The sequence below is a fragment of the Aphelocoma coerulescens genome, chromosome 3, assembly GCF_041296385.1.
Source record: "Aphelocoma coerulescens isolate FSJ_1873_10779 chromosome 3, UR_Acoe_1.0, whole genome shotgun sequence".
NCBI classification, from domain to species: Eukaryota; Metazoa; Chordata; class Aves; order Passeriformes; family Corvidae; genus Aphelocoma; species Aphelocoma coerulescens.
This window is the reverse complement of record NC_091016.1, coordinates 107471141-107482202: the sequence shown is the minus strand read 5'-3', so window position 1 is coordinate 107482202 and position 11062 is coordinate 107471141. Positions and strand designations below refer to the sequence as shown.

Below are 11062 nucleotides of genomic sequence, written 5' to 3'. Positions count from 1 at the left end.
AAGCTTTGGAAAAACTAACATAGTGGTGGGTAAATCATAAGAACTGTGTAATACTGAATTTAGGTCACTTGATTACCTGCCTCTAATAGGTAGATTATAACAGAAAATCTAATAGGACAGAGTTTTATCTTAATTTGATACAAATATTTATTCTTATTCTGGAAATTTAGGACAGAAGAAAGCAAAGAGGAAGGTTATAAGATTAAGGCTGATTAAAGGATGAAAAAGAAATAGTACTTTTCAGAAGGATTTAACAAGGGCTTGAGGGCCTGCAGAGGATGTTGGATGTCCCAAGTCCTCATTTCAACAAACTGCAAGTTTAGGAGAATATTGGCAGTTACCAGCCATGACCTTCAGTGCTGGCTGTCCCAAATTATCTTGTCCCCCATCTGCCTTAACACAGCTTCTAGAGTATCTGTTTGATAACCAGTGCTGCTCAAACGTGAATACTATGAAAGGATCTGGTACCTTTTTATAAAAATTGGAATAGTAGTGGTTGAGACACTTTGCTAAGTATAAAACTCTTCTTAGGAAGAAAAATGCTAAGGAGGGATTGTTTTAGTTGTCTGTCCATTCTTATATCGTGTTTTGCTGGCTGTTGGTTTATTTGCCATATAGAATCATATAGACTGAGAAGTGTGGAGGCTGGAGGGGACACACCCCCGTGTGTCTTGTTCACTTAAGCTCAGGGAGGACGCTGAGGCTGTATCTCCATGCAAGCTTTTCTGTGCAGCATTTCTTACCACTTTAGGTTTTATTTTATTCTAATTTCTTTATTTTTCCATAGTGTGGGGTTGCAATGCAGGCCTTTAAGCCTGAGACGTACCAGTAAGTTTTGTCAGAGCATTACAGCCAGGGCAGACACGCTGCAAACACCGTGGCCGGTCAGTCGCGTTACCCGCGGGGGCTGGTGCGGGCGAGAAGCCCCGAGCCCCGGCCGCTCGCTCGGGGAGACTCGGCTCTCAGCCTGGAGCTGTTCCCTCATACGAAAGCGGCGCGCTCCGCACCGCACCCTGTTCAGCGAGTTTGGAGCTGCCCCTGGCGCCCTTAAGGGCTCTACCCCAGGCCGCGGGGCGGGCCCGGCCCGTCCCGTCCCGTCCCGTCCCGTCCCGCTCGCTGCCGGGCCCTGGAGCCCCGCCGGGGCGGGACGCGCTCCAGCCCGGCCCCGCGGGCGCTGCGGCGGCGCGATGGTGGAGGCCTGGTACATGGACGAGTCCGAGGAGGACCAGCGGGCGCCGCACCGGCAGCGGCCCAACCGCGCCGTCAGCCTGGAGCAGCTGCGCAGCCTCGGCGTGGTGTACCGCAGGGTACGGCGGGGGGCACGGCAGGGTACGGCGGGGGGGTACGGTGGGGCGTACCGCAGGGGGTACGGCAGGGTACGGCGGGGGGCCCGCGCCGGGCCAGGCCGCGGAGGGCGAGGCAGCCCGGGCGGGGCCGGTGCACGCAGCCCGTGTCCCTGTGGCAGCTCCCCCTGCGGACCGGCCCGCCCCGGCACCTCGAGATTCCCACGAGTTCCCTGAGTTCCGCCTTAAGCAATGGCGTACGAATGCTTTTTTCTTTCCCTCTCTGCCTATTTTTTTTTAGTTGGATGCTGATAACTATGAGACTGATCCATGCTTGAAAGAGATTCGGAGAGCAGAAAATTATTCTTGGATGGATATAGTGACCATACATAAGGACAAGCTTCCAAATTATGAGGAAAAGGTACGCGAAACTTTGTTTTCATTGCGGGTTTCCGCTCCGTCTGCCGCTGGAGCGTGCGGCCAGCGTGTGACACCTGCACAGCCAGCTGGACACAGGGATGAGGCTTCCACGTCTAAAATACATCCTGTACCGAAGTCCTTAACATTAAAAAAGACCTTTTGATATTATTTTAAAGATAGCAGAGGTCTTTTGCTTCTGTAGATTGCTTTCAGAGGTTTTGAGGATCATTTCTATCACTGTCATTTCAAAACTAAGATTCCTACCAGGAGAGTTCTGCCAATGCTGACCTGTCCTCAGAGAGCCTCTCTGGCAAGTGGCTGCCAGCTGGGCCTGGGCTTTGAAGGCTAAAACGTCCTAATGGCTGCTTGCGTAATGTGCCTTTTTAAAGTGAGTGTTAACCCTATAGAATTGGAGGGATACATTCCTTGTACAAGAAGATTGTTACCTTGGGGAGTTGGTACCTTGACAATTTCATAACAGCTCAGTGCTGTTCAGGTGAGCCTCCTTGAAGGAGCTTTCTCATCCCAGCCTCCAGGTGCTGCTGGCTTGCTGCTCTGACTTGAGGACAGCAGCCCAATGACACTTTCATATTTTTGTTAAATTTCCATTTACCAGTTTGTTTTAAGCCCATTGTGTTCTAGTTGTTTTATCTTGGTGAAAAGGTGAATTAGGTAGTAACTCATTAGGTAGATGTCCTGGGTAGGCTCTATCTGACAGAAACACATTCTTTACAAGATGTAGGGCCTTTTGCTCATCCTGCTGTGCCGGATCACTTTTGGCTCAAGGACATTTGCACGAGTGTGGCTAAATATCATCCAGACCTGAGCAGGTGGTGATGGTACCTGGCACTGCACTGCTCACTGTGCACTAACCCTCTCAGGTCTTCGTTAATTGTACTTTTAAAATCTGTTTTATATTCTGTGCATGTAGAAGAAGAATTCACCGTTCCAGAAAAAAAGAGAATGTTGCTGCCGCTGCCTTGGATGAGAGAGCCTGGAGCTGGGTCTCACTGTGTGTGGGCAGGCATGACACACTGTTTATATCAGATTGCTGTAGATGGGCCATGTTTGGCAGTAACTGCATTTTCACAGACAGTAGTAGTACTCGGTGCAGCTAATTCAGCTCTACATCAGTGTAAAAGAGGGGGGATAATCTGTAGCTTTGTTTTGGTATTTCACGTTGGGGAAAAAAAAAGGCACAAAATGATCAAACTGAGCAAATGCAAGGACCAAATCCTGCAGTGGGAAGTTTTACTCATTTCTCTTTCAAATGGGTGTGAGCATTACTGTTATTCAGAGAATGGTTATGTACAGCTAGAGCTGCTTTCTTGTCAGAGGAGTTCCTGTCCTCCAAAGGAAATGTATGAGCCTGCTTAGATGTGTCCTGAGACAGGATCTGCCTGGCTGGCTTGGCCATCTTAACCATGTTGGTCTCCTCTGTTAGTTAAAACACAGTTACCCTTTGAAAGCCTTTCCCTGCTTTGCCACATGTTTCTACCAGATTTCTTTGCAGTTTTCCCATGTTCAGTAGTTTTAAGAAATATTTGCTATTCCTAGATAAAAACATTTTATGAAGAACATTTACACCTTGATGATGAAATTCGCTACATCTTAGAGGGATCTGGTTATTTTGATGTTCGAGACAAGGACGACAAATGGATTCGGATTTCCATGGAAAAAGGAGACATGATAACCCTCCCTGCCGGTATATATCACCGATTTACACTGGATGAGAACGTATGTTGTTGTAGATTACCGTAAATTTTGATGACAAATCCATGTGAATATATATCACATTAGTAACTACATGCCCTGAGACTTGCAGTTCATTAGCAAAACAGATATGAAGGAGGAGAATGAAAAATACTAAATAATTCACAGCATCTGAACCTTTCATCTCCAGGTCACAAATTCAGCTTCTCCTTGTCAGCTGTAAGTCATTGCCACATGATATCTGTGGCATACCAAGCCTTGGGCTGACCCTCCCACAATTGCCCCAGCTGTCGTTTGAGGTGGACAAGGTGTAGATGGATCCTTCTGTGTTGCCTTGTTGTGTATTTTTGTAGGGGTAGAAGTGCATGTCTCTGTATAGCAGTGACATTTTTCACAAGTGTTAAATTCACCGTTGGGGAAAGAAGGATTTAAGGGTCCAGAGCCACTACTTGCAACTACTGTGTGCTAAGCTGGATGCTGGCTTCACAGGAGGTGGCCTCTTTTGGAATGGTATTTTTGTCAGGGGGAGCATGAGATTTGCACTTACAGTCTTGATCTGTGTTTCTCTTCTTGTGGGCTTTTACAAATGTGTTTGTAACCTCAGCATCACCCCTGCAAAATGGGGAAACATGCTGTCTCCTGCGTGGCAAAATCACATCTCTGGTGAAGCCTTTGAGAATGGTTTTGTTTTGAATCAGCCGTCCAGATAGCAGTGTGCATACATGTGAAAAAGGGAGATCCTGCTTTGGTGAAAAACCTGACATTTCCCATCTGCATTTTGAGATCCACAGTGAATAACCTGCATTTACTATTTTAAGACCTTTTCTTTACACAGACAAAGTGTCAGGGGTTATGGTTGAATCCCCAAGAAGTCTTAAATGTTTGTTTACTTCAGGAGCTTTAGTCCAGAAGAGCCATCTTCAAAGTAAAATCTTTAGGTGCTTCTAGACCCTTGCATTTTGCAGCTAAGTTCTTTTGGTACCTAACTTTATTCTTACCATTGCTGAACACCTGGGTGTAAGATAATAATCTATCCGTGTTTTTTAGAATAGGTAGGGTCTAAATCTGTAGTGTAGTGGACAGGAGAGTTCCCCATAGCCCCATGGTTGGAGCACTTCTGCAGGATGTAAAATTCAATTTTCTGCTGCCACAGCTGTACCTTGCACCAGGCATACTTTTGGTTAGCTTAGTGAGAGGCTGTTGCTTTTCCTGTTGGAATCTGGAGACTTCACTTCCTGTAAGCATTATTTTTTGGGTATTTCATGCACTCCCCATTCAGTTTTTATGGCTCTGACTTCAAAGCTTCTGGTATTCCCCAAAAGCATTGTGTAAACATCTTGGGTACTCTGGTTGCTGCTGTTTAACTAAGCAAATAGGATTTAAATGCTGCACTGCTGATTATTGTGGATCCAGTGCAAAAGATTTGGATAAGACGGGATGGTTTTGGTTTCTTTGAAACAGGGAGAAGTACTGCCTCTGCCTGAACTAGAGTTCTGATCATGACACAATGTATCACTGCATTATGCCAGAGTCTCCCGGCCAGCACTGGGAGCAGGATCAGCAGTATAGTGCTATTATTTTCTGGATTGTGTGAAGCTTTCAGTCCATCATGAAATAGGTTCAAAAATTTCTGCAGAAGTGCAAATGAAACCCTAGCTTTGGAATGAAGATCCCTTGAAAAGGAGCTCTTAAATTACTTGTCACTTCTTGTTCTTTGGCAGAATTACGTGAAGGCAATGAGGCTGTTTGTTGGAGAACCCGTCTGGACTGCGTACAACAGGCCGGCTGATGATTTTCCTGCTCGGAAACAATATATGAAGTTTTTGGCTGATGAAGCACAGTAATGGTGTCTGAGACCTGACCTGACAGGTGGAATGTCCTGAAGCCCCATCAGAATAAATGTGCCTTGTTGCTTTTCACTGATTAAACTTCTGTTTACACAGGAAATTGGAATCACAGAATCATGGAAAATTTTAGATTGAAAGGTCACTTGGAGGTCATTTAGTCCAACCCTCTGAATTACTATGCCAGATTTAAAGCTAGACCAAGTTGCTCAAGACCCTGAAGTTTGGAAACCTCTGTGGTGGAGGTCCCACAGCCTGTCTGGGTGCTGGTTCCAGCACTTAGCTGCTCCCATGGCCAAGCATTTGTTCTTCATGGCCAACTCCCTGGTTGCCGCTTGCAGTTGTTGTCTCTTGCCCTTTCACTGCATGTCTGAGGAGAGTCTGGCTCTGTCTTCTTCACAGTCCCTGTTCTAGCGGGAAACTGTAGTTGGGTCTCTTCTGAGCTTTCCCCTCTCCAGGCTGCACAAACCAGTGCCCTTGGCTGGGCTCCCTTCTGTTAAGTAAGATGTTCAATATGTTTTGCCCTGGTTCTGGTGACTGAGGGCTGTCACTTGTAACCATCTGATAGCTAAGCTCAAAGCACTGACTGTTTTGAGCCCAATGGACCCGAAGTTCTTGGCTCTGTAGTTTGCATCCTCAGGCTACGAGGCTGCTGTGGGACATGCTAGTGAAAGTCTTGCTGGAGTCAAGGTGAATGGTGCCTATAGTGTCCCCTCTGCCACGGAGCCAGTCCTTGCCCCTGGCAGTTGGCATCCAGCAGAATGTGCCCTTGGTGAATTGGCATTGATTGGTTGCTCCTCATCACCTGCTATTTCTTGTGCCTGGAACACCTTCCATAATAGCTTATTCTGTAACAGTCCTGGGGACTGAAGCGGGGCTGAGCAGCCTGAAGTTCCCCAGATCTTCTGTCTGCCTTTTTGAAGGTGGCAGCATTATTTGCTTTTTTCTGCTCAAAAAGGTTTTCCTGATCTCTGTGACCTTTCAAAGATGCCAGCAGCCTTGCAGTGACATTAGCTAGTTGCACTTACTGTTGCTCAGGAATCCATTTTCTAACCTTTTTTTCCTTGATATTTCTGGCAGGTGGAATTGGGAGAGGTGGGCTACATTAATATTCATTTTGCTCAGAATCCATGCTAATGAACTACGTAGGATTCTGGTTTTAATTAAAGAAAATAAACCCTGCTTCCTTCTTGTCTAAAAATGTTCATAAGGTAAATTTGCATAATCGGCATTTTAGTATGCAGCTTTCCAAGTTCTGCCCTGGTGCATAAACCTGTGGTTTTCTCAGTAAAATGTAGCAAATTGTTCTTGAGATTTATTAATAAAATTACTTTGACCTAGGTATGTTGATTTTTTTGGTGGGGTTTTTTTTTTGTTCCTTGTGCTGCCATTTAGGACACATTGAACAACCGTGTTACTGTAATTGTTAATCAGCTTTTATTCCTTGTGCTGGCACTGATTTGTTCTGTAACATAGGACAAACTACTGACTGTGTGCCTCAGTTTCTTGAGCTGTGAGAGGGAGAAGAGTAGGCTTAGGTACACTAGGCTGGTTTTCAGCAAATGCCTTGGGCTTACACAGGACGTGGAGCTCCCCAGCAAAGGGCACTGGAGCGTTTTGGGATGAATTTGCTCTTCTCAATGATGAATTATGTCAGCTGGGCAGATGTACTGCTTGCTCCAGCTCTCAGTGGATGATGAGCTGACTGCAGCCTGTGTGCTGATTTCAGCCAGATACAATACAGGCTCCTGCCTCACAGTCTCCTAAATAAACAGCTCTAGAAAGAGGTTGAAATGGCCCTACCTGGATCTTCCTAATGTGGCAGATGATGGATAATTGAACTTCCCACTGTTTTTCCCTGTGAGTGTGTACACAGCCCTTCTTTAGTAGGAAATTGTTTTCCTCACTTTGTAGCAGCATTACTGTTAACCATTTCTAGGTGTTTTATTTCTCTAAGCGTTTCTGAAAAGTGAAGTTGCAATTTTGAAATGAAATTGTACTAAACTTAAAAGTTGGAAGGGGGAAAGGGGTGAAAAGTCATGTTTCCTGGGGTTTGGGTTGCAAGCTAGATGAGATGTGGGGAGACAGCTGACCCTTCAGTCTGCCAGTGTGGGCTCAGTTTATGCAAGGGGGTGCAGGCACAATCCATGCTTGCCAAATGCAAACCCACCCAGATCTCCATGCAGCCAGGACTGGCTTTTGTGCTGTGGTCCAAAAGCCTGTCTGAAAAATCAGTGTTATGAGCAAATAGGAAGTTTAGCTTCAGTCAGACTCACATGGGGGAGGCTGTGCTGTGACACGTGCCTTGCCAGCTCAGGGACTTGTGTGCCACTTGTCTAGAGGGAGCGCTTGAATGTCCTCTTGTACAGCACACTGGGGCTTCCTGCTCCCAGAACAAACTTTGGGGATTTTTCAAGGTACAACTACAGGAATAAATGACAGTTATTGCCTGCAGCAGATTTTATTCCTTTGATTTATATGCCACAGAAAATTGGGTTTCAGAATGTAAAGTAAAATGACTGCTTTCTCCTGGTGCTGGTATCCAATCTAATTCATCCCCCTTCTAAGCTTTTGGTTCCTTTTTTTTTTTTTAACAGAAGCCAAGGTGAGACTGTTCATTCCTCCTTTGGGCCTTTCTGTTTTGATCTCTCTCTGCAAAAGGAGAGGTGGGGGCAGCAGTGTGCGCCCTCAGGAACCTCCACTTGCAGAACAGCCATCCCCTAACAGGCTGGGGGAGCGCCCAGGAAGAGAGAGAGCAGGTAATGCATTCTCCTCAGGAGAGATTTACAGTTTGGAGCAGTGATGAGGGATGGACAGTAAAGCAGCTGCCCACAGCAATTGCTTTCAGCAGCTCGCTGATGTAGGATGTGACCTGGGAAGCAGGACTGAACCACCTTGTTTTGTTGCCTCTCTGGAGGAATATATGCACCCGATACAGCTCCCATCTCCTGGCTGTCAAAATAACACACGATCACCCCACTGCAGATCGTTCATCATTTTCATAGCACAATGCATTCTGCTGCTGAGAGGTGGCAGGGGCTGCGGGGGTCTGACTGTCAACACTTCAGAGTCCATGCCCTTTAGTGCTATAGGTGTCTTTGAAAGGGTGAAAGCTTTGCACTCTGAAAGCGGTTTTTGTCAGCCAGGAAAAAAGCAATTTGGGGCTGCTGTAAAGATTCCACACCTGCAAAGAGGTTATGTGGGAGATTGCAGTGGGAGGAAACAGCTGGGCAGAAAAAAAATGTTAATATTAATAGAAAACATTCCAGAAAGTGGAGAGAGATAGGAAGGAGAGCATGCCATTCCTTCAGATGAAAAATGCACTTTCTTTTCATGGTGATTTTTGTAGTTTTTTCTTTTTTCTCCCCCGCGCCCCTCTCCCCCCCAACCCCCAACCCTTCCAAGTGCAAAGTGAAATCGATTTTTGGTTCAAAAACATGGTTCTGTTTTACCAGAGATAGTGGAAAAATCTTGGTATATTGATGTAGTATGAAAATTCATGTAAGTAGTTCCAGCAACATTGTATTGGCAGCATTAACTCAGGCACAGGAAATATTTCAGCTCCTCCAGGATTAGAGTTAAAAAAAAAATAGGAGAAATGGTACTGAATTGAGATGTTTAAATATAGCTTTTTTTGGTACCTATGTATTATTTTCTGCTTTAAACCAAACTTTCCCAAAGTGGCATATACCCCATTTTCTTATGAACATCTTGAGAGAGCTCTTCTGAAGGGGACTCAATGCAAACTGTGGATGGACAGTCTGATTTTTAATAATTTAGGTGGGCAAACTGGTGGCTGCGCTCCCTTGTTATATGTCCTGGGGCAAGTTTCTTTGGCTGGATTTTTTAACGAAAAGACATTTCACAGCCAGTTGGTCATTAACTAGTAACATCCACTTGGGGGGGGGCCTAAAAATAGGTGAAGGGAAGTGCTGCTGGTGGTGGGTGTCTCGCTCTGGGCTGCCTGAGAGCGGGGGCTGTGCTGCTACCTGCTGCTGTGGGAGCTGGTAGCTGCCTGGCCTGGCTGCTGAACTTGACAAGTATAAATCTTCATGTACTCAAAGCATCGGGTCCTACTGGCAGAACAGGCACTCTCCTGCCAGGTTTCTGGTTCCAGGATTTAGCTTGAACTAGGAATGTGTGAGAAGGGACAGCTTCCTGACAAAGGCAGTCATTTAATACCAGCTGGCAAACACCAGCACACATAAAGACTGAGATGAAAGCTGAGCACTGTTTTGAAGACTATTTCTTTGTAGCTAAATTGTGGATTTAGATATTTGGCCCAGCAGTAGACCTGACCTGTGCTATGCTTGAAAATTACATCATCTGTTTGTGAGTCTTTCCTGGGAAAATGATAGAAATTCTCAATTCCCTCCGCTCCCCCCAAAATAGGGGAAGAAGTCTGAGAATAGGGTCACTGCCTGTTGTCTTCTATTTCCTGAAGTCAAATAAACATATCATTGGGGGATGAATTAGTGTTACAATTTAAATATTCCTGGCTCAAAGATCCAGATTTGACCCGATTTGCTGCACTGTGATTTTACAGCTTGATTCTCAAAACATTTTGTGTGGTGGCAAAAAGGTAATACTCTGCTATACCTGCAATTTGAAAAACCTATTTTTGTGCAACTGAGTCACTAGCTCTCATTATTTATTAACTGTATAAATAGCCAGATAAGGCAAAGAAGCAAAATTCTACAAACAAAAATGCTTGGGGAAAGATTCAACAGTTAAAGGACTGTGTATCTCTTTCAATTCTGGCCTCCCCTGCTGCAGTTCTCTCTGGGATACCTGTATAAATTTTGTTTCATTCTCTGTGCTGCTTCTCAGGCTACCAATTAAAAACTGTTGTGCCTGTCAATATTGGCTGGTAGAAAATTGGGCTGTGTATGCTCTGGGACTGCCTTTGGTCATGGACACAGCCCAGAGCAGCCAAGCTGAGCTCTGCGCTCTGGTTTCCCCTGTGATCACAGGCATTTGAGCTGGGAGAATTTGATTTGGGTCCACCCTCAGGCTTATTTTTTTCCCAAATGATTCAGGCAACTTAAAGCTGACCTGCTATTCATGGGAAAGAGGTGAGCTGTCCTTGGTGATGCTGCAACAAAACAAAGTGGTGGGGCATAAACAAAGTAGTGGCCGGGTTATGCACAGGCTGCTGCCCCAGCCTTGGGTGGGGGCTCAAGCCTGCTGCCTGCCACTGGAGTGTGTCCCAGAATTTGAAGTACTTGCTCACATCTTGCATTGCAAAGAATGGGGTTTTTTTGGGGGGGATTGTTGTTGTTGGGGGGGAATTGTTCTAATAAACAGCTCTAGTTCTGCATCTCTTTACTTCAGTTTTTTCAGTTTAGTACTAACTGTTTTGACAGTTTTTCAAAGCCAAAGAGGAACCTTCTCCCCCCTTCCTTTCTTGCCTCAAAAAGTAACATGCAATTTTTTCACCTCTTTGGGGGAAAATTATAAGCCATTATGGCTGCCTTTCAGGTGGATAATTTTAATGACTCTCATACATAATAAACATTTGCAGATGACTGCCCAGATCTAGGTGTTGATCCAGAACAGCTTGGAAAGGCAGCACCTTTCCCCATCCACAACTTTTCTCTTCCTCCCCAAGACCAGGGTTGTGACCATCTCTCACACCTCTTGAAGATGAGAATCTTTGAATTTGTAATTCCCAAACTGGCTGGGAGACCTAAGTGGGAAAGCAGCTTTCTGCTACCATTTCCTGAAAGTTAGTGCTGGAGCTGGTTTGCATTCAGCACTACAGAACTGCTGTTCAAATGCCAGAAACTCTGTGCAGGTTCC

At 45.5% G+C, this 11062-nt stretch overlaps 1 protein-coding gene across 2 annotated transcripts; it reads left to right on the top strand.

The window, feature by feature from the left end:
- The first annotated feature begins 1096 nt into the window (after positions 1-1096).
- ADI1 (acireductone dioxygenase 1) lies at positions 1097-6604 on the top strand. Of its 2 annotated transcripts, none has more exons than XM_069011528.1 (4): positions 1097-1307; positions 1585-1704; positions 3261-3408; positions 5138-6604. In XM_069011528.1, the coding sequence occupies exons 1-4, from the start codon at positions 1188-1190 to the stop codon at positions 5203-5205; spliced, it is 456 nt and encodes a 151-aa protein (XP_068867629.1). In that variant the 5' UTR covers positions 1097-1187; the 3' UTR covers positions 5206-6604. The 2 variants fall into 2 exon arrangements, with proteins under 2 accessions (XP_068867629.1, XP_068867628.1); XM_069011527.1 differs by having other exon boundaries at positions 1104-1307; positions 3261-3440.
- The last annotated feature ends 4458 nt before the right edge of the window (positions 6605-11062 follow it).